Source organism: Limulus polyphemus, unplaced genomic scaffold (assembly GCF_000517525.1).
Source record: "Limulus polyphemus unplaced genomic scaffold, Limulus_polyphemus-2.1.2 Scaffold21, whole genome shotgun sequence".
In the NCBI taxonomy this organism is placed as follows: domain Eukaryota; kingdom Metazoa; phylum Arthropoda; class Merostomata; order Xiphosura; family Limulidae; genus Limulus; species Limulus polyphemus.
Window position 1 is genome coordinate 1251185 of NW_013665631.1, and position 22456 is coordinate 1273640.

Here is a 22456-nt window from a genome sequence, read left to right on the forward strand (position 1 = left end):
GTGACGGGGGTTCGAACCCGCGACCCTCAGATTGCGAGTCGAGCACCCTAACCACCTGGCCATGCCGGGCCCGAACACTGAAGTCAGTGTTCCTTAATGCAAATTATTACAAAGCATTCAGTCATATTGTTTCTTTTGCTTCTTTGCTCAGTAAGATATTTCCACGATGTATTATTAGCCCTCCGGATATTTTATTTAATACATTTTCTAAAAAGTATACGGTAAACACCCTATTATTGCCTATACTATAATCAGAATAACTCAGTAAAAGGTCATGAACTTTTCATTTTAATGTTCTAATAGAATGTTCAAGGTGCAGTTCTTTTAATAATTTTTGGCAACAGTAGATGCATTGATGCGCTGAAAGCTAATAGATAAGTTCCTAAGCTCCTTTAGTTCAATGTAAAGTTAAACCAACCTCTAGTGACTTCTGATAAGAGACCGCACACTTTACATTCAAAAACTTAAAACTATTGAGAATTAGTTTTCTAAGATCTATACAATTTATTTAATTTCTATAGTGCATAGTGGTGTATATAAAACATATTGATACTAGAAATAAACGACCTTATAACACCAAAATGTTGTTTTTATTTAATTGGACACTTTACAGCTTCTTCAGGAGCGTTCGATTTGTGTTTTAGAATGCTCCTGAAGAAGCTGTAAAGCAAAACGTTGAGTGTCTAATTAAATAAATAGAAACAACATTTTGTTGTTATAAGATCTATACACTGTTTCTTAGAAAAACCAAGAAGAAACAGGGATTAAAACTGAATGTTGGAACAAAAATGCTCGTCCTCTCAGCCGTAGGGGCGTTATAATGTGACGAGCGATCCCACTATTCGTTGGTAAAAAGAGTAGTCCAAGAGTTGGCCTTAAGGACGGCTAGCGGAAAAAACTCTCGAGTAGCTTTGTGCGAAATTCAAAACAAATAGTGAGCAAATGTATAATAAAACTGAATTATTTCAGTTTCATCACATATGGGAATTTACACAATAATGTTTATAAATCTTAACAATTAAAAACATTTGTTTTTCAAATCAAATATCTGTGAAATTTTAAATAATAATCCTTTAGTATATATGTCAACAGAAAATTCTAAATTAAACATTAACAAAAACTAAATATCATTAGATTATGCCTTCTAAATTATCACATCGCACAGACGTAACGGATTGTAAATTCAGAGGTAATAACAACACTAAGTAATGTTCCATTAAGTTTGATTACCAGCTCTTTTTATCAAAGACTCTGATAAATACCAGTTAGATCATCATTGACAAGGAAAATCCCTTTTCCCCTGTACAGTTTCAGTAGAATTGTGAATATATATCATTTAAATTACTTTTGCTGTCAATACTTTTTACCTACAAACCATTTGTGTTAATTTTGAATAATATAATAAATTTGATACACCAATGGTACTTTGGAGAATATGTAGTAGGTGCCCTTTAACAGGTGTGTAATTACCATTTCTTTGGCCGACTATTCAAAAACATCTCTAATCACAGTTGAACAACCATGGGAATCAAAAGAAAATACATGACTCTCACTATGAAAGACTGTGACCAGCACTGTCTGTTAACAAACTGAAGTGAAAGATGACTGAAAAGGTTTCGCAATGCAACATGCTTGAAATAATGAGTCATTTGAATCTATTAATGTTGTCCTGACAGTACAATCATTGTAAGTGATGTAATAGTTTTGGCAGAGATTGGGTCCTTGGGTTTGTTTAGAAGACCAAATATCATCCAAAAGTGCACCTCAGTGTCACCGCCAATCACGTCCATCATATGAATTATTTTTGCCCTAATAGAAAAAACGCTCTTACAAGACGACATTGACGTGATATCAGTTGTTTTCCTAGATCAACACAGTTACCATACTTTTATTTTATGATTGAGTTCTGATTGTGTATCTTTGAGATGAACTTGAACCAACTGAAAATCATTCTTCTCGGCGAATGAACTACAATCAAACAAGACACATTTTGTGAAATCTATGCCACACTGAATCGGGTTGAAAGGTAGTTCAACCCAATATTAGTTGTAAAGGAAGAAGGACCTCTTAAAATGGCATGTATGAACAATGACATGTTTCAAGAAAATGGAAAAGAATGAAGAGAGCATATCTCATGAACATTAAATGAACTTACAAAACCTATTTATGATTATTTATATTGAAATAACATTAAGGAAATTACGTTTCATGAGTTTTATATTAGAAGTAAAGAAAATACATGTCTCAGAAAATTTCAAGAGAATATGATTTACAAAATTGAAGGAGAAATAAGTTATTGTTACAGAAAAAACCACCATCCAGGGCCATAGTTAACTAAATAGTTTACGATTGCATGAATGTATTTTCTTCATTTATAATAAAAGCAGTAATTTATATCCTCAATTGCCTTGGTTAAGTCGCATCCTATGCCCATGAACAAGTAACATATCTTATATAGGAAAGCTTTGTTCTCCAAGGCCTCAGTTAAGATCTAAAGTTAATTTTAATGGACGACCATGTCACATTCAACTAAAGGGTGCGTTAATAAGCTCAATCTTTTCAGTGTCCTTAAACCTGTATGCTTTTTCTTGCGTTTCTGCAGCCATCTCGTAGTGGATCCAGTATAACCTTGTTTGCAGCAACCATAAGAAATTCGATAAACCACATTTGATGTTTCAAATGTAGAGATTCCGTCTTTATGTGTAAAAATGATTGCAAATCATCCTGATTTAAAAATACATATGATATGTGCTTGTACATTCTATGAAGGAGGATAGGCGGCTGTTTTTGAGCATGGAAAACAGGTTTACCAGTATATGGTAATTATATAAAAACGAAAGATTTCTGAACTCCATAGACTGCAAAAATTCATGTTCGTGAGTATTTATGGACGCGATGGAGTAATATTTTTAAAAATTAGTATGTACGTCATCATCTCGAAGTACATACCAGAAACATAATTTTCTAATTCAGACAGTATATTAGGGAAACAAAATACCATCAAAAAGTAACCTGGGGATTTTATGGAATTTTTAAAATGCACAAAGAAACATGTTCATAAGACCTATAGTTTTAAATAGTGGAAATGATAATGGTTTTCTATACTAAGAACGAGTACATCTTGAAAGTTTGCCAAACATTTATTTGTTATAATAATTTATACGAGTTATGTATTCCAAAACAATAATGATGCATTAGTGAGTTTCTTAGTTAATTTTATATACTAATAACGAGTAAATCTTGAAAAATAGTTTTGAATTTCATTAGAAAATTCAAACTTTAAGTTTGCCGCCAAACACTTATTGTGCTGAACTGATTTGTTATAATAATTTATACAAGTTATGTATTCCAAAATCTAAATTTAATGAACGCACGACCAAAAAAATCTCATTTTTTATAAAAGTTATACTTATGATCTGGTTGATAGTGCAACTATTCTAGACAGGCTTATTTTTGGCCAATCTATTGTCTTTGTTTTCATGCAAAACAATATTTGAGGATGCCTGCAGTCTTTTTAAATCATTGTATTATCTTTAAAGAACCTGATCTTGCTCAAAATTCCTTAAGTATCTAAAGAGTAAACACAACAGTTCATTGTTGAATTGTTCAATTCACTGTTGAACATCAGTAAGATCATTAGATACATTAGCTCAGACTTGGGATGGTACCTTTGTGTCTGAAGCTCACAATAAAATATACTTACCAACTTGTACTTCAACTGTAGAAAGAACCTACCAATGTCGATTAAAGAAATCTTAATCAGGGTGTTACTTCATTGTGCATACAGAACCTCAAAAACGTGTGAATTCTTGCACAAAGAGTTTTGTAATATCAAGAGACTTATGCAAGAATGGGTTTCATATCTCTTTGATAGACAGATAGACTAATTCCTGACTATTTGAACAAACAAACTTAATAAAACCACCGACGCATGAAGTTCTTAAATGTTTAATTTTTATAGTTTTCTTGTATAATAATTTGATAAACGTGCTTCGTATGTTAAAAATAGCTGAGCATCCCCTCCATCCTGGAATGTACTCATTTAGAACACGTTGTTGTTTTCACTGCAGTGGTTCTCAACGTGGGCCATATACCCCCAGGGGGCCACGCCATATTTTTGAGGGGCCACACTTGAATGACAGGAAATTAGGAGGCCACAGTAAACTCTGAGTGGGCCACCGAAACTTCACTGCCCGAATAAAATGTTTAAAATTTAAAATTGAATCAAAGGTTTCCTTCTCCCCATATCCCCCACAGCTCAAAGGTCAAGTTGCCAGACGCGACTAGTACTTGAGTAACAATCAAAATTCTGGATTGGGTGGTGGATCCATTTGGTGTGAACGCGGTTGATGTTGACATCATTACAATAGTGTCTCATCGAACTGCAGAGTAATATAACAGCCCAAGCTAGATTCAAACGTGACATACATTATTTCTGGATAAGTATGAAATAGCTAAGAAGTTTCCACGGCTCTGGGAGAAGGCAAAGTTGTATTTTAACGCTTTTCCCACATCTTATCTGGTTGAATCTAGTTTTAATAGGTTTACTTATTTGCTGTCAAAAATACATAACCATCTTGATGTTCTGAAGAGAGATAGATGTCTTCGCTTATCACTGACCACACTGTCATTCAAAAGCTTACAAGTGTTCATCAGGCCCAAGGATCACACTGAATAAAATATCAATGGATAACATAATTTTTTACTTGTATAAGTAAACAATATGTTATAAACAAAATATTTAAAAACAATACAATATTGTAAAAATAATATCATAATATCATAAATATATTATAGATCAACAGTGTGGAAATAAAGTAACTTTTTTCCTAAGTAACAGCATCTACGAAGGGTGGGGCCACAGAGATAAATCAAACTCAAAAGGGAGCCATGATAAAAAAAAAGTTAAGAAACACTAGTTTACAGTATTTGTTTATACACAAAGATGGAATTTCTCTACGGGAAACATCAAATGTGATTTATCAATTTATTTTTATTTGTGGCAAATGAGGTTAAGTTGGATCCACCATGAAGATATTACAGACACGTGTAAGGACACCGAATAGATCGGCTTCACCTTAAGTATGTTTGACATTTTCGTTCGTTCAAATATCTTACAAGTACATCGAAATCAGTATTCTAAGCTTCAGTTGAGCATTTACGCTGGTTTGTGATGACAAAAATTTTGATATCTTACTTTTCGCAAATTATATGGTAATTAAACAGATGATACTTTAAACATCAAAGCATATTATTATTTTATGAAATAGTAAAATACATGTGTTTGCTTTGAGTGTTTTAACGTAAAGCTATACAACAAGCCATCTGCCTCTATCCACCACAAGTAATCGAACCCTGGATTTTTGTGTTCTAAGTCCGCAAAAAGTAAGTATGAGTAATCAGTTACGTTAAGATGATTTGCATTTTTAGCTTAGTGAGACACTTGTGATAAAAATCACGAATGAGCTAAGTTCCTAATTTGAGCTAATACAGCTATAGGCCTAGTTATTTTTTCTTAGTTTATGTTATCTTATATACTTTATCAATGCAGGTAGCGTGTGTAGTATCCCTTTCACCAAAAAGTATCACTTATCCTGTAAAACAATAAAGGCAAATGCATTGGCTTACAAACAATTCTTTATTTAGAGTTTAGCATAAAAATGAGCAAATGTTTATAGGAACTTTATTCCCTGACAAAAACTAGCCTCTCAACAAAGCTAGTTTACGTTGTTACTTTGCAAGCAAATCACAATTATGTGTACTTCAATGTCACAATTACCTAAAGAATTCACGAAAACTCAGAGATCACCACTAAGAACAGTTGACTGCAGTTGTAAAATTCCATGACTTGTGACTATGTGTACAAAAATGTGGACTTTTCATGAAAAATCAAAATAAATGTTAACTTTTAAACCCTCAAAGATCAAATCTAAAGGTTTGTTTAAAGTAGTTTATTAGTTGCTTTTTTTTGTTTCAGTTTCTTTGGTTTTCTGATACTCCCGCAACGAGAATGGCCTAGTGACTAGTATGTCGGGCTGCGGATCAGAGGGTCTATGATTCAAATCATATTATTATCAAATTATTATCGCAGATAATAATACTCGTACTCCACTCCGCACTGATGATTATTTGCCTTCCCAGTAGTCAAACTTTGGGGCACAAACACAAGATAGTCCTTGTGTTTGCTATGCGCGAATATCCCAAGCAACCTATCAGCTGGAGAAGGTTATATAAATAGTAGAATTATATTCAAAAGTTACTGTCATTATGTTTATCATCTGTTCAATTTGTGAAGTATAGATGAACTATTCATTCTGAGGGAAATATACAGTGGCTACAGTTAGAGCTGTCTAATTCAGAATTGCAGAATTACTTAACAGAAGTACCAACATTGTTTATTTACGTAATGATATTAAACTCTACGTGTCTGACTGATAAAATTAGCGGGAGCATTTTAACAAACTTGTTCTTCTTCTTTATTCTCTGCTTTTTAAGAAGCTATACTATTAATGCAATTTAAACTATTTTACATGTTACTGTTTTACTCTGTTAACACCAAGTTTCTTCCAAGAATACCTATTATAGCGTTGTTGGGAGCGTTCCTTATAATATTTATTTCATTCACTTGCATTTAGTAATGTTTATATTCCAATATTCTAATAGGTGTCATATTACGTGTAGTTGTTGTTTGCACAAAACTAAACAATGGACTATCTGTGCTTTGTCCACCACAGGGAATCGGACACCGGATTTTAGTGTTGTAAGTCCATAAACTTACCACTAACACACCAGGGGATATGTGTTATTACATAACTATGAGACTGAAAATTCATTTAATTAAGTTCTTTTTTACTGACTGAAATTCACCACCATAGATGTTTCACGTATTGAAATTTGACGCTCACTTTTCTTAGGTTTCAAGTCTTTGAAATTTCTAAGTAGTTACTTCGTAACACAACTTTTATCGAATAGAAATGTAAGTTGTGTAATATAAACTTAGATAACTCTGTGAGTTCAAACATACTTAGACTTCGAGATTAAACAATTTTAGGAATACTCTCTGAGTTACTTCAAACCAGGTGACAAAACAACACAACTCAAGTTGTTAATAAATATTGGGTGGACACATAGTATTTATTCCATGCCCTTCACCCTCGGACACTACGAAAATCATCATTTTATCATCTATGTGTTTAATAGAAAGTCTGTCAACATAAATGTCTTGTGAATCTGATTCCAGTGCTTATTTTGTATTTTCAGTTGTTTAAGTTTTACTTTTCGGGATTTGGATGCAAGGGGGAACTTAATTCATAGCATTTTAACAAATTATTTTTGGCTCACTTTCAGATTTTTTTTCTTCGTGTCTGGTTAATAACAGTGCAGTATGTTATAAATATTAAAATAAATTAGATACTATAACTTAATCATTAACTCTTAACCTTCGGACACAGTAAATGTTTTGTCTTGTACTTTACTTGAAACTCCTAACTGGATTGGAAAGTTGTTGAATGCTCTAAGTACGAGACGTGAAGACACGTCGACCATCTTAATCAAGTTAGTTGTTATAAATTACTGTCGAGTGTTCTCTTCCGTCATAGGTCTCCCTCTATCAAATCAGTTGGCAGCGTAATACTTGCTAAAACACTTAGTTACTCTGAAAACTAAATGTTTTGTCTTCAAACAACACGCTTCAGCAATACCAAAAAAACCTCGATAGCGCTGAAAGTTCTAACTATTTAAAAACAATAAGTTAAAATCAAACATAATTTATAGCTATCTTTGAAAACATTTAGCGTTCTGTTACAAAAGTTGTGTAAACTTAAGTTCAAAAGAAGACAATAAAACAGTTTTTTGTTTGCTCTAATAAAGAATGTTCTCTTGTATATATGTTTCAAACGTGTATAGTTGCGTTAAAATTAAATAAATAAAACAATTTTAAAACTATCGTTAAAATACCCTTGAATATGATGACGTGGCGGTCACGTCGAAACACGTAGAGCTTTTAACGAAAGGTTTTAAACAGTTTACAAATAAATATTGTGTTATATTTAATTAGTTTTAACAGTGATAAACGAGGCCGATTATCAACAAGTAGCCTCCCGGCGGGTCAGAGGTAAATTTACGGAGTTAAAATGTTAAAATCCGGGGTTCTGTTCCTATTGTGTAGCTTTGCGCTGAGCACACAAACAAACACAAAAATCAACAAGCAAAAATTGCATGTTATTGTGTAAATATATATATATATGTACGCGTGTTTGTGTGTGTTACATTTTTTCAAAAATATACTTTCCATTACTTTCTGTACTTATTTCCTTATGGTAGCAAATATAAAAATAACATATCTTTCTTTTAACAACAGCTGACAACCGATAGTTGTCATGTGGACTAAACTTGGTCATACAATACACTGTATAAGATGTTTACTCGTGGATTACCGTGTATACACTCACGTTATAAACAATCTCACTTGCTTCTCGAGCGACATATCACTCAGATATTTCTAGTTTTTTCTCTCTTAGTAGACGTATCACGGCGTTAATTTCGATATAAAATCTTAACTCTTTTTTTTGTTTGGCAAGTTATAGGTATAAATGAACTGTAATTAAACAAAACAAGTCGAGTATTGAAAATCGTATGTTATTCGACAAGAACAAAATAACCCCAATGAAAGATCAGTTGTGTTTCCTAAAGGCGCTAAACTTCAATAAATTTGAATTATTATATGGATTACCAAAGTGAAAATTATTAGATACGTGTAGAAAAGTAAATCAATCCGTGTACATTAATACAGACTATAATTTTAAGATATGTGTAAGCCAGAGGTTGATGAATCAATTTTTGATTGGTCTGGCAACTCGGAACAGTATGCAAAACATGCCCGTACTATGGGGGGTTGAGGGTATGCCCCTAGGAAAATTTTGAAAAATAGGTGCTCTGAGATTGAATTTTATGCTAATTTTACTATATGTTATTGAAAGTATTAATCATTTGCAAGCACTTTTTATGATTCACAAAAATAGGTGCTCACTGGTACTTGTGATCACCATAGGTATAAGGAAGCACAAGCATGTACACTTGCAGATTACACGTGTAATTTATTATGTATTGTTAGACTGATTCATACATACTACTATAAGTCTATCTATTGACCTAGAAACTATTTTTAAAGTGCAAGTCAAAGTTTAAAATGCTCTACAGTTACTGCGACAAAATGTTGGTCCGGCTGCTGTCCGGCGGCCATTTACATGAAACCCACTTGCAGACAGAAGTTAATTTAAAGATGTTGATAGACAATGTTTTCCAACAACTTTGTGAATACTACTTCGGAAGATATCTCTCATACTAGGATTCTACCGTACAATTAATTTTATTAACTTGCAAAATCTATTACATTTTAGAAAATTGTTTGAAGTTTAAAAATCGCTGAAAGCGATGAGATGCTGCTACATTAGGTCTCTTTCATGCTTCTGTATCAGGTATCTTTCATGCTGCTCTATCATATCTCTTTCATGCCGCTGTATTAGGTCTCTTTCATGCTGCTACATTAGGTCTCTTTCATGCTTCTGTATCAGGTATCTTTCGTGCTGCTACATTAGGTCTCTTTCATGCTTCAGTATCAGGTATCTTTCGTGCTGCTACATTAGGTCTCTTTCATGCTTCTGTATCAGGTATCTTTCGTGCTGCTACATTAGGTCTCTTTCATGCTTCTGTATCAGGTATCTTTCGCGCTGCTATATTAGGTCTCTTTCATGCTGCTCTATCATATCTCTTTCATGCCGCTGTATTAGGTCTCTTTCATGCTGCTGTATTAGGTCTCTTTCATGCTGCTATACTGGGTCTCTTTCATTTAGATGTTAAAGTTAACAGAAATGTTGCGTTATGTTAAAATACATGTATATCTGTACATACATATATATATATACCTCAATAACGAAAAAAACATTTTCATGAAAATATATTTTGTGTTCATTTATTTTGATTTTAAAAGAAACTCGGTACTTCTGTTCAGAAGTTCGTTATGATAATACAAAATTTGTAACAGCTAGTTTCGACCAGGAAAACTACTGTGAAGAAAACTCAAATGCTTGGTCAACATCTCTCTTACTTTTTGTTTTCAGTATGCGTGAAACATGTCCTAGAGTATGAGAGAGTTCCATGTTACGGAGTCATTAAACGAGACATAACGTTCTGTAGTGTAAAGTAGGCTTATGTCCTAAGGGTTAATACGGTACCATGCTTTTCTAGTTTGTGCATTGTGGATCTTTCTAAAAACATTGCTACAGGGATTGGTTTTAAAGATTTAATATGTGTTATTATGCCGTACAAAACTTTTAAGATATGACACTGTACACATATAAAAAATATTAAGTGACACTAAGGAGTATTAAGTCATTTTACATTATTACATTGTTATCTGTGTAATTATAAAACTTCATATATTTAATTTATATTGAGCTATATATTGATTCGTAAAACTATTCAAACCTTTTGTGCATCAAACTAAATATTTTCGGTTACACACATAAAGTAAGTTAAAAAAAATGCTCGGTGTGAGTCACATGTATTATATAAAATATAAAGATGGTGCATAGGTACAGGCATTCATAAAGTTCGCAATCCTTAATTGTTAAGATTTTATGAAGACAGAGGACTGAACAACTGAATAAACAATAAATTTGGTTGTATATACAATTCCCTAATTACATGATCTGATTTCAAATATTAGTATTGAAGGAATTCATAATTGAAGTTTCCAGATGGCAGAACATCTAAAATAAAATCTCACATTTATTCGGGTGGATAGATTCAAAAATAGTGGTTAGTTAAAGCTTCAGGAAGATGAATGGTATTCCCTTATCGCTATAATTACATCTGTCATGCCACGATGCTATTATCTTACATAGTTTCGTCGTGCCGAAAACAGCAGTATAGCGATTATAAGGTAGTTTCACTTCAATTACTACTCATTTAATAATATAAGTTATGCCTTTGTTTAGTTTTGTTGGTTGTAAGACTGCAATGTAACAATTATTTTTAATATAGCCTTTGATAGGACCCGTCGAGGGAATAGTGAAGATACGTGAGAAGAGTATTTTAACGTAATTTCTGTGCGCAGTTTACCTTCTCGGACTATATCTAAATCACATTTCTGAATGTAGATTTTTTTTGCTGACTTGCTGTAACAATTTCTCTGCATGTTTACCTAAATTATTACAATATGAGAAATCTCACAACAAATATACTTATTAGTGGAAGTAATTGTAAACGCTTTGTTTTTTTCATGAATAAGATTTTGATGAGAGTGTGTATGTTTTATTTTATTTCTAGTTGTTGAAGTGTAAATCCTGTTGGTATTCACAATATTAGAAGAGTGTCAAAAATTAGGTGGGGTAAAACGGTCACCTTTTCTTTCATTGCAGTTTTCACCAAATAAAATGTAAGTCACGAAAAAGAAAAATATTGTAGAATGAGCCCTGTTTTATTATAAATGTAATTTCTTGTTAAAGCAAAGAATGTACATAGACCTTTTGAGGATATTAAAAAAAACATACTTCTTGTAGTTGGAAAGGGAGGTATGATTAATTATAAGGTTGGATGAGAAGGACCCACCAAAATGAGGTAAAATGGTCCTCACCCAATTCATAATAACTGCAATTTCAAATAAATGTTGCATTTAGCAACGTTATTTAAATCACTTAACTTATATTTTTAAACTGTCACGACAAGAATCGGGAAGGCCGTGCGCTATTCGCAAGTTGCGCATTATCGAGAACAACAGCGCATTGCGACCAGAGTTTATTACAGAAATATATGGTGTGAGGTAAGACGGTCCCATGGGGAAGACCATATTGTCTCAATCAATTCATCGTAAAGCAATCGTACGTTATGAAAAATAAGTGAACTTTAACTGCATTTCTTTTACGGCATGTTGTACGGTTGTATATAATTCCTCATTGTTTGAAATCAACAAAGTAAAATTCTTTGAAATATTTACTTTATAACCTCAAAAAAATTCAAAGTGCTTACTTTAAAGTTGCTTAGAAAAATAAAGTCGTGCTTTCATCATCGACATTCACGCCTGTCCGCCAGTGTGTTTATGCATGAGGTCACGTAAACAATAATTACAAATAATTCATTCTAGCTGGCAACACATAGCTGCTGATATACAGGGGTGATCGTTTTTTACCCAAACTAACGTCTTGGATCACTTTACCTTATATCAGTAATTAATACAAAGACGAAAATTAACATGTTTAATTTTAAGTGCTACTTATCATACTAAAACAAAACACGTAAAACCTTAATGGTGCAGTAGATATAAAGGCATGGATGGAAATATAGAAGCATATAATATGACATTACATTTTCAGTAGCATTTCTATTTTAAGATTTTAAAATAAGATATTTCTCGTGTGTGTGGATAAATCTAACTTTATATTAGACTAGATTATCTAATTACTATTTATACGCTAGTATTTAGGTATAATAATCAATATGCTGTTATACAAAAAACATATGTTCTTTCTTGTAATTTTTTGTAATGTTAACATGTCTTTCGCATATTTCTTTATGTCGAACACAATTTCTGGTTTTCTGTCCAACATTGACGAAATTTCTTTCAGTGTTAGTCGTGATCGTTTGAATTGTTAAAAAGTGCTTTAAATAGCAGTAGATAGAAGTAACTGTGTCCAAATTGATTAAGAACAATCTAATACTTGATATACCACAAGAAATACTGGTTCACAACTATTGGTTTGAGACTGGGCCTAATTTGCAAGAAGGGGAAAATGTGGAAGCCAGAGAAATGGGATTATTAAAAACATGCTTTGCATGGAAGAACACTTCGGAAATATTGGAAATATTGCTAGTCCCCTGGCAACTACTCTACAATACTCATGTTTGTTATACCCATGGCATATGTTGTAATACTACCAGGATACCCCTCCCCCCCCCCGTGGCACAGCGGCATGTCTGCAGATTTATAACGCTTGAATCCGGGTTTCGATACCCGTGGTGAATAGAGTACATATAGCCTATTGAGTAGCTTTGTGCTTAATTATAAACAAACACATCGCGTCCCATTGTGCTCCCGCACTTTGTAGCCATAGATTTATTATAAGAGTGACGATGAAGTTCCATTAGAGTACCCTAAAGATGTCAGGAGTGCTAGCTACCTTTCCTCTAATCTATCAGATCAAAGTAGAGACATATATATAGTATATAGCCATTTAAATAGCTTTACTGCAAGTATACGAAAAAAAATTACTTTTTGTTTCCAATCAGTATGCGTTGGTTATCACTAAGCTTACTAGTGCCGTTTAATTTTATATCGTTACTAGTTGATGATAAAATAATATATATATATATATATTTCTTCACTTTAAAATTATCAATTAGAGTTATAGTTATTTTTTGTAAATTTATGTCAGCTAATGAAGGATCTTTCATTTTTAGCTTTTTTGACTCATCGCTCTTTACTTAATTGCAAGCTATAACAAAATGTAGTTTTATTATTATTAGAATTGCAAACTTTCTTTGTATTAGATCAAACAAAAAGACACTTTGGTTGTTAATTAGTGTGGAATACAAATATTGTGAGATCATGGTTGAGCTTCAACAACTGAGTCTTAGCACTACGCTCGTAACACTCATTAAAATCCTTGTGGTTTAGTTTGAATTTTGCGCAAAGCTACACGAGGGCTGTCTGCGCTAGCCGTCCCTAATTGAGCAGTGAAAGACAGCTAGTCATCACCACCCACTGCCAACTCTTGGGCTACTCTTTTACTAACGAATAGTGGGATTGACCGTCACATTATAACGCCCCCCACGGTTGAAAGGGCGAGCATGTATGTTGGGACGGGGATTCGAACCCGTGACCCCCAGAGTACGAGGCAAGCGCCCTAACCACCTGGCCAAATTCCTTATGTGTAATCTGTAAATGTGAGTTTGTTGCTACTTATAGAATTCAATTTCAAACCTGTGTTTGTACCATCTGAGCTAAAACACTGTTCTTACGTCAAGATAAAAAGCCACTGTAACAGCTTTAGAAAATATATTTTTTTTAAAAATCGATTGCGTTTAAGAAGCAAATAAAGATACCCATTTTTAAGACAGATTTCCGAGGGTAAATATACTAAGGTGTGTTATTCGGTTTTGTTGTTGTTTTTGAAAACACGTTTTGTATATTTTAAAAATAGTGGGAAAATAAAAAAGTCTTATACCAGGTTATATTATCAATTTATCTAATTCACCTGTTTTATATTTATAAATCGTGAGCTTTCATTATGCACAACATCTATTATACTGTTTTCACATGCACACGTATTTATTATTTACTCTACAGTACAATAAACATACACATCAATAACGTATGAATACAACTCCGCGATTGCATCCAATATGATGTTTCTATCATATACATATATTATGTACATAATATTAGCTTTCTCTTTTGTAGCAATATCAAGTATTATGTAAATATTAAACATAATCCAGTAGCAGTTTATATATGTTTTACGTTTATATATATATATATACGTTGATAGAAATAAGTATTTATACACAAGGAACGTAAAATATACGCTACAAAAAATCAAAACAGGATCATTCAGTCAAATACTCAATGAGGTCGAATATCTTTATAAAATACACAATCATAAATGGCATATTATTAATGCTATAGTTTTCTACTCACTAGAGTGTTTCTGGGGATCTCTTTTTGAAATAAATGTTTACAGACTATAATCATAACGTTTCTTTCACATCACGGAAAAACCTTTTCATTGATATTTTGGAACGAGTGTTTACTATGTAATTTTGTTGTTTTTTTATATCATTTGATTCGTGCACGTTTAGTAAAGATTTGTAAATGTTTTACAGGAAGAAAGCTCTTCATTGGTATGCTGTCCAAGAAATTCAACGAGAACGACGTTAGAAGAATGTTCTCCCCCTTTGGATTTATAGAGGAGTGCACAGTGCTCAGAGACGTTAACGGACAAAGTAAAGGTAAATTCTACGATTAATAACAATCTTGAATAAAAAAATGTCTTGGGAATTTATGAATTTAAAATTTAAAATTGGAAAATTGTAAATTAATGTTCGTTTTACATATACAACGAACGAATTTGATGGAAATTTACGGCTAAGTGAAAAGTATATAATGAAACATCACAATAGAAAGGTTTTGTTTGTTTGTTTGAAGTTAAGCTACACAATGGACTATCTGTGCTCTGCCCACCACGGGTATCGAAACCCGGTTTCTAGCGTGGTCAGTCCGCAAACCTTCCGCTGTGCCACTTCCGCTCATCTACCATTTATATGTTTGAATGGTGAATATTTGACCATTAGATAGCAGATGCACTACTTACAAGACACTGATAACTTAACATTTGTTCTACAAGGACATCAAAAGTGGAACTTATACTTTCATATCATTTGTTGATAAGACGCTTTACTACACGTCTCTTTAACGAAAAACAATTTATTTTTACCGCGATTTTCAATCACCTTTCCATAGATGATGACAAAGGAATAGTCAGCCACTGACCATTTACCCAGTTTCCTCTCTTTCCCGACATTCGAAAAGGTAATGCTGTCAGATTTAAGTTTTAGCTGGAGAAATATATATATGTCACAGCCCTTTCCGAGAGTAAATATTCTGTAGTGAAACAGAGATGAAAAACCTAGAACACACTACTTAGAAACAAAAAGTGAGTAGCTTCGTTGGCGTACCCTACCATTACCAAAGTTCACAGCCTAAACATCTTCTCACCACACACTATACTACCACTTCCATTATCCAAGTTCACAGCCTAAACATCTTCTCACCACACATTATACTACCACTTCCACTACCAAAGTTCACAGCCTAAACATCTTCTCACCACACACTATACTACCACTTCCATTACCCAAGTTCACAGCCTAAACATCTTCGCACTACACGTAGACTGTCACACTATACTACCACTTCCATTACTCAAGTTCACAGCCTAAACATCTTCTCACCACACACTATACTACCACTTCCATTACCCAAGTTCACAGCCTAAACATCTTCTCACCACACACTATACTACCACTTCCATTACCCAAGTTCACAGCCTAAACATCTTCTCACCACACACTATACTACCACTTCCATTACCCAGGTTAACAGCCTAAACATCTTCTCACCACACATTATACTACCACTTCCATTACCCAAGTTCATAACCTAAACATCTTCCCACCACACACTATACAACCACTTCCATTACCCAAGTTCGCAGCCTAAACATCTTCTGACCACGCACTATACTACCACTTTCATTACCCAAGTTCACAGCCTAAACATCTCACCACACACTATACCACCACTTCCATTATCAAAGTTCACAGACTTGTTTTCCAGTACATACTCCTGCCTAACTCCTCCAGAATATTCCTGTAGACAAGTTTTACATATTCCAACCAATTTTGCACAAGATCATTCGCAAAGTTTTTGACGTTGAAAAGAAACATAAATTACAAGCTTCTCCATTGGCAGGTCGGTAAAAGAAAGACAAATAGAAGAAAAACTATACAAAATATACTTCGCATGGGAGTGATGGAAATTTGTTGGAACATTGAACCAGACTTAGGTGTACTTGAACGACTACGTTAGGAACAGGATTTGATTTCCTACTGACTATGAGGTGTTAAGGCCTTTCCAAGATGGTACAAGGAGTGTAAAGAAAACCTTTTTTTTTATTAGACGCTACGGTTGCCACAGATTTTTCATATAATGCTATAAGCTTTACAAAGTGAATAGTAAAGCACCAGTGAACTCTAGCTACTATATCAGGAGAACGTATTGACACCTGTTGTATTAAACGAAACTCCTACACTGTATTGCCACTGTATGGTTGTATCAAAATAAAAGTCAAGTCATAGGTCTAAATCTACCAGCAGCGTTTCTATTATTCTCGGAGAATGAAACATTATTCATGCTAAACTCTCTTCTTGCGTACCTTTGTAGTCACCTACCTGACTGCATGTTAATGAGTTTTTGGACACTGACTTGCTTAGTCGTAAAATGGAAAGATTTGATTAATTAAAGAAAGTGTTCTTACAAGGGTGGAATTGATGTTAATAAGACAAACTAATAATCTTTAATACACACACACACCAAAAATACACAAATGCTTTCTGCAATCTGACGTTATTATATTTTATTTAGCGACGTTTCAGCTTCTGTACTCTCTATAAGCAATGATCGATGAAGAGAACGTCATTGCTATTTTTTTTGGCTTTTCTTTGGGGGAATCTATTGAAGATTATTAATTTATCTTATTGTGTAATGGAAAGTTTGTGGAAGTTTTTTGTTTTGTTTCAAAATGTACGATCTAATTTTGACCTAATCATTTTAACAGAGTCTTGATACAATGAAAATTTCAGTGTCTGGCAAATGCGCATAACGATAATCGTCAGGATGAATATGGTCCACGATGTCTCCAGGAGGTTAATGCCGGCACAGGAAGCTTGGAACGTTATTCTCATTAACCCTCTGACAAAAGTTAGCAATCTACAAATTTTCTCCCTGCTTTTCTCAAAAGTTCTAATTATAAGAAATTAGGCTTCACTAAATCAAATACTACTATTCAACAAGGTAATAGAACCTCATAAGGTGCAGAACGACTTTAGCGGATAGAACACGACTTTGAGCAATAACATGTTTGTGGTATAACATCATAATAACATTGTTGATAATGTGATTTAAATTTTTACCAGAGTTGCTATGATGTAGTATCACAAATAATTCTGATAATAATATACCTCACTAAAATCCCAATGACAAAAAAGGCAGATTATTTCTGCAATACTTTTTTTCAGAAAATCTGCGCTCTAAAATGGTTGAATATAGTGATTATGGGTACAAATAGTCATCTTTGCAAAACTTTAGAAATTTACTTTGTTACACATAATTATCATATGCACACTAATGCCTATCGCAAAAGACTAATAGGAAAATATAAAATAGTAATCGTTTTTAATACAGTAAAATCACTTTAATGTGTGAGTGCCCCTATTCTCGGTATTTTCTTCCAGAATTTAAACTGTAAATTATGTTGTTGTTTTGTTTTTCGTTTTTCATTCAAAATGTTCACCAGTCAACATTGTCTTGTCGTGAAGATAGGGCTACTTTGATACATAGGATCACGCTGTAAGAAATCTATCAACATGTCGATATACGAACAAAATGTATAAATATCTCGCCAGTTTCGACAAAATGATCCTAATTCTGTTGCCGCTCGCTCAGCATAGCTTCTAAAATGAAAGTGTACAAGATTTATTATTACAAAATACGTCACTGAACAATAACCAAGTGGAGTTGTTTTTATCTTGATGAAGATATGTCGTTGATAAAAGGCTTACCCAATACTATAAATAGAAAAAATATTGAGACACAAAGTCGGTAAATGCATTTACCTGATTTCTGAAACCAGTTAGAAGATTGAGTTATTGAGAACCAAGTCTAAATATAACTACAGTCGCTGTTTCACGAAACAAATTAACAAAAGTTGGCAGAATTTTATTTCCATAATATCACGGTGTTTTTGTATTTCATAAGGACTGTTTTGTTGCTTATGGTTTTGGCCACAGACTGTCAAGCGCAGTGTTTCCACTAGGATCAAACTTATTTATATCTGTTTAAAAAAAAAAAGATCTCAAAGTTGCGTTTCTTTTGTGTGTTTTGTGCTATTGCCTGACGCCCTCTTGTTTTCTTAATGAATTTTACTGAATTCTTGCTTTGTGAGATTTTTCTTTTTTAAATTTAACATATGCTAATTACAAATGATTATCGATCTGTTTAGTGATGTGTTAGTTATTTTTATATAGTTTTAAATTGCTATATACAGTCGAAGTAAGAGGTTTCTCCCAAGACTGCATATATCTTGGAAGGAATTCTAATACATATTTAAAAGTTTTTAGTATTTTTTTTTTATTTTCGTGATTCGTTTAAGACGAGTTAATGCATATGGTAAGTTTATTCGTTCATGATTTTAAACCAAATTTTCTATTAACCATCGAGCTGTTAAAACTAAATAGCGGATTTTCTTCATTGTTTTTACTTTGGACAGAGTTGATAGGTTTTTGAAAAAGAAGAAAATAATTATAGGTGTATTTTGTGAAACCAATTACTGATTGGAATTAATATTAATAAGTTTTCTATCAATATTAATGTAAATTTAGTGTTTGTAAAATGTAGATTATGTTGATAATGTAGGTTTATCTAGGTTCTCATATCACAAGGATTAATGGTTTGATGTTGCTATATCTGTTTAGTTTGTATATTTCAGTAACTTAATTTGTCTTTTGATTATCATTGTTCATAGTATTCGAATACGAAAGAGATAATGAAAAATTAGTGTTTAATTTTATTTGTTTGTTATTAAACACAAAGCAATATAATAGGTTATGTGCCCACCTTTGGTATCGAAACCCGGTTTTTAGCATTATAAGCCTTTAGATTTTCCGTTTAACCACTGGGAGGTAATGTTATTTGGAAAAGTGGTTATTATGGTCCTATTGTGGTACCTAACACTGTTAGCTCGAATCTCTATACCCTATAGAACTTCAGTGTATATATGTATGTATTTTTTCACATTCTGTATAATCTGAGTCCACGTATAATGTGAGAATAAGAAATGTGGTACATGACAGTCAGGAGAAGACAGAACATGATGTGGTACATGACAGTCAGGAGAAAACAGAACATGATGTGGTACATGACAGTCAGGAGAAGACAGAACATGAAATAGGGTCTATTAGTCGTTAATTAAATGTGTGCTAACATTCCACTAACTTAAGGGTAAGCACTTTTTTCATTGAAGTCGCTCCTACTGTGATGTGGAAATTTTGCCATGCATGATAATATAACATGATTAAATGTTCTCTTCTTTTTCGTGTTAGCTCTACTGTTAAAGTTAATAGAAATATCTAACACATCAACGAAGTAATAAGAGTGAGTGAGTGGGTTCTAAATCCCGTTGTGATTACCGTTAACCGCCCATTCTGGGCATCCTTCCAGCTTTTCTTCAATTCTACACTTCAGCTTCAACTGAAATATTAATACCTTGTATGTAAATGTTTTTGCCTTCATCTGAACAACTTCCAGTTTTGTATTCACAATTCTTCGCCGCTTTATATAAGTATGTGTAACAATCGAGAAATATTACAGCGTATTTACGAATAAAGTAAATTTGTTTTAGTCAACCCTCAAAATTTTGCTTCATCATTTTGCTAATATTTCTTACTTTCTCCAGGGTTGTCGATCTCTCGATATGTGACCCGATACCATATGCTAGGTAATTAGTTACTTAATTGCGTGGTCAAACTACTAATATTTTCACTATAATATATTTAAATGTTTCAAGTTCTTGCGCCCTAGAGAAATAGTGGGGAACTGGCATTTAACTTAAAGAAGTAGTAAATTCCATCGTCTTCCAAACTTTTATAAAGCCAGCCATGAATACAAAACATTAAAATCAAATTACTTGCAGAAGCATAACAACGACTTAATATAACGTCCAATCATAACATGTAAATATTGCCCGACTCAACAGTTTTGTGTTTCTATTAATGATATGATGTTTTAGATCTAGTTTTATGACTACGTCAAGGATGAGTTGAATATCAGGAAAGTTACAAAACTTATTAGCACGAAAACTAATGTTTTAAATATAATAACTTGTGTACTAGTCAAAAGGTACATATTGCCGTAGCTTGTTTGTTTGTTGAGTTTCGCCCAAAATTAATCGAAGGTTATCTGTGCTTGCCGTCCCCAATTTTCAAGTGGTAGGCTAGAGGGAAGGTATATAGCTAGTAAACATCTAGCTAGCTCTTGAGCTGTCTCCCAGTGGCGCAGCGGCATGTCTGCGGACTTACAACGCTAGAAACCGGGTTTCGATACCCGTGGTGGGCAGATCACGGATAGCCCATTGTGTAGCTTTGTGCTTAATTACAAACAAACAAACCTCCTCTAACCATTCTGTCAGATATTTTCTTTCTAATTGATAGAACTCCTACTCACGCAGTTGTTAACGGGTCCACTGAAATATCAGATTCGGTTGTATTCACTAAAAAACCTTGTTTTTCTTATCGAAAATCATCCTTCCGTAAACCCAACATAAATTAATAACAAGAATATGTAAAGAAATGCGTATAAACTCAGAAGCTTATTGTAAACAAAAACGTCAAAATTTAAAATATTACATATGTACCTATTCAGAAATAAAATCATAGAGCTTTGTGATTCTTCGTTTGTAATTAAGCAAACCCGGATTCTAGCGTTGTAAGTCCGCAGACATACCACTGGGGGGGGGGGGGGCGAATCAGGAAGCTGAATAAAAGCAGAAACCGCTCACTGAAAAAAAACGTCTTCAGTTTGAAATGTAAATCAAAACAGAAATGGCCAGATATTTTCTAGCAACTGATTTCCTGATCCCTAGAATACTCAATTTCAAGAAGAATAATTTTATTTTATGGATGATACCATAACACTAAAAATGGTATTTTTCCAACTTATCTTTTAAGTCTCTTATATCAGGTACTTTCAAAATTGTTTTGTTGGACCCCATTTGGAAATATTTAAGTGTGACGACCCCTCACATTCAAATACAAAGTGACAACAAATTATTTTATATATTCTAAAGTATCCGTTATCGCAATATTTTTTAATGATCTCATGACCCCCTTTTGGGTCGAGAACTGTTTAGTTTGAGAAGCGCAGCCTTACATTTATGATATAACGTAGACAAAAAACGTAATATTTCATCAGAAATTTGAAGTACCATTGAAATTTGTCAAACAGAAAACATATGAGATAAAGTAAATTATCAAGTGTTTGCTAAGCTTTATAAACATCTGTCTGATCTCTGTTTTTCGTCAGATTGTACAGATCCGAAACTAACTGGTAAGTTTTACAATTACCGATAGATAAGTAACCAAGCTACTTAAACTCTAGACCATTCTTTTTAATCTTGAAGAAATTTCAAATCCTATTTACGATTTAAAGTCAGAAAACTGACAAAACGTTAAAACTAATAGACCTCAAATTTATAATAAAAAATCACATAAACCGCAGATTTTTTTTACTTCTCTTAAATTATCCATTTTGGATTTAAAACGGTGGTGTGTAAAATTAGCATTTCACATGTATCTTTAGTCTCTCACAAGTCACTATACTGCATGTATAAATAGCGTTTCATAGATCCCACAAGTCACTGTACTGCATGTATCAATAGCGTTTCATAGATCCCACAAGTCACTGTACTGCATGTATCAATAGCGTTTCATAGATCCCACAAGTCACTGTACTGCATGTATCAATAGCGTTTCATAGATCCCACAAGCCACTATACTGCATGTATCAATAGCGTTTCATAGATCCCACAAGTCACTGTACTGCATGTATCAATAGCGTTTCATAGAT

General features: G+C 33.2%; 1 protein-coding gene across 7 annotated transcripts in view; it reads left to right on the forward strand.

Moving 5' to 3' along the window:
• The window catches only part of LOC106458298 (CUGBP Elav-like family member 2), a 199517-nt gene that overhangs the window by 101251 nt on the left and 75810 nt on the right, over positions 1-22456 (forward strand). For all 7 annotated transcript variants that reach the window (XM_022384614.1, XM_013917802.2, XM_022384587.1 and 4 more), the window contains one exon: positions 14881-15006. In XM_022384614.1, coding sequence (XP_022240322.1) covers positions 14881-15006 — 126 coding nt within the window. The remainder of the gene's footprint in view (positions 1-14880; positions 15007-22456) is intronic.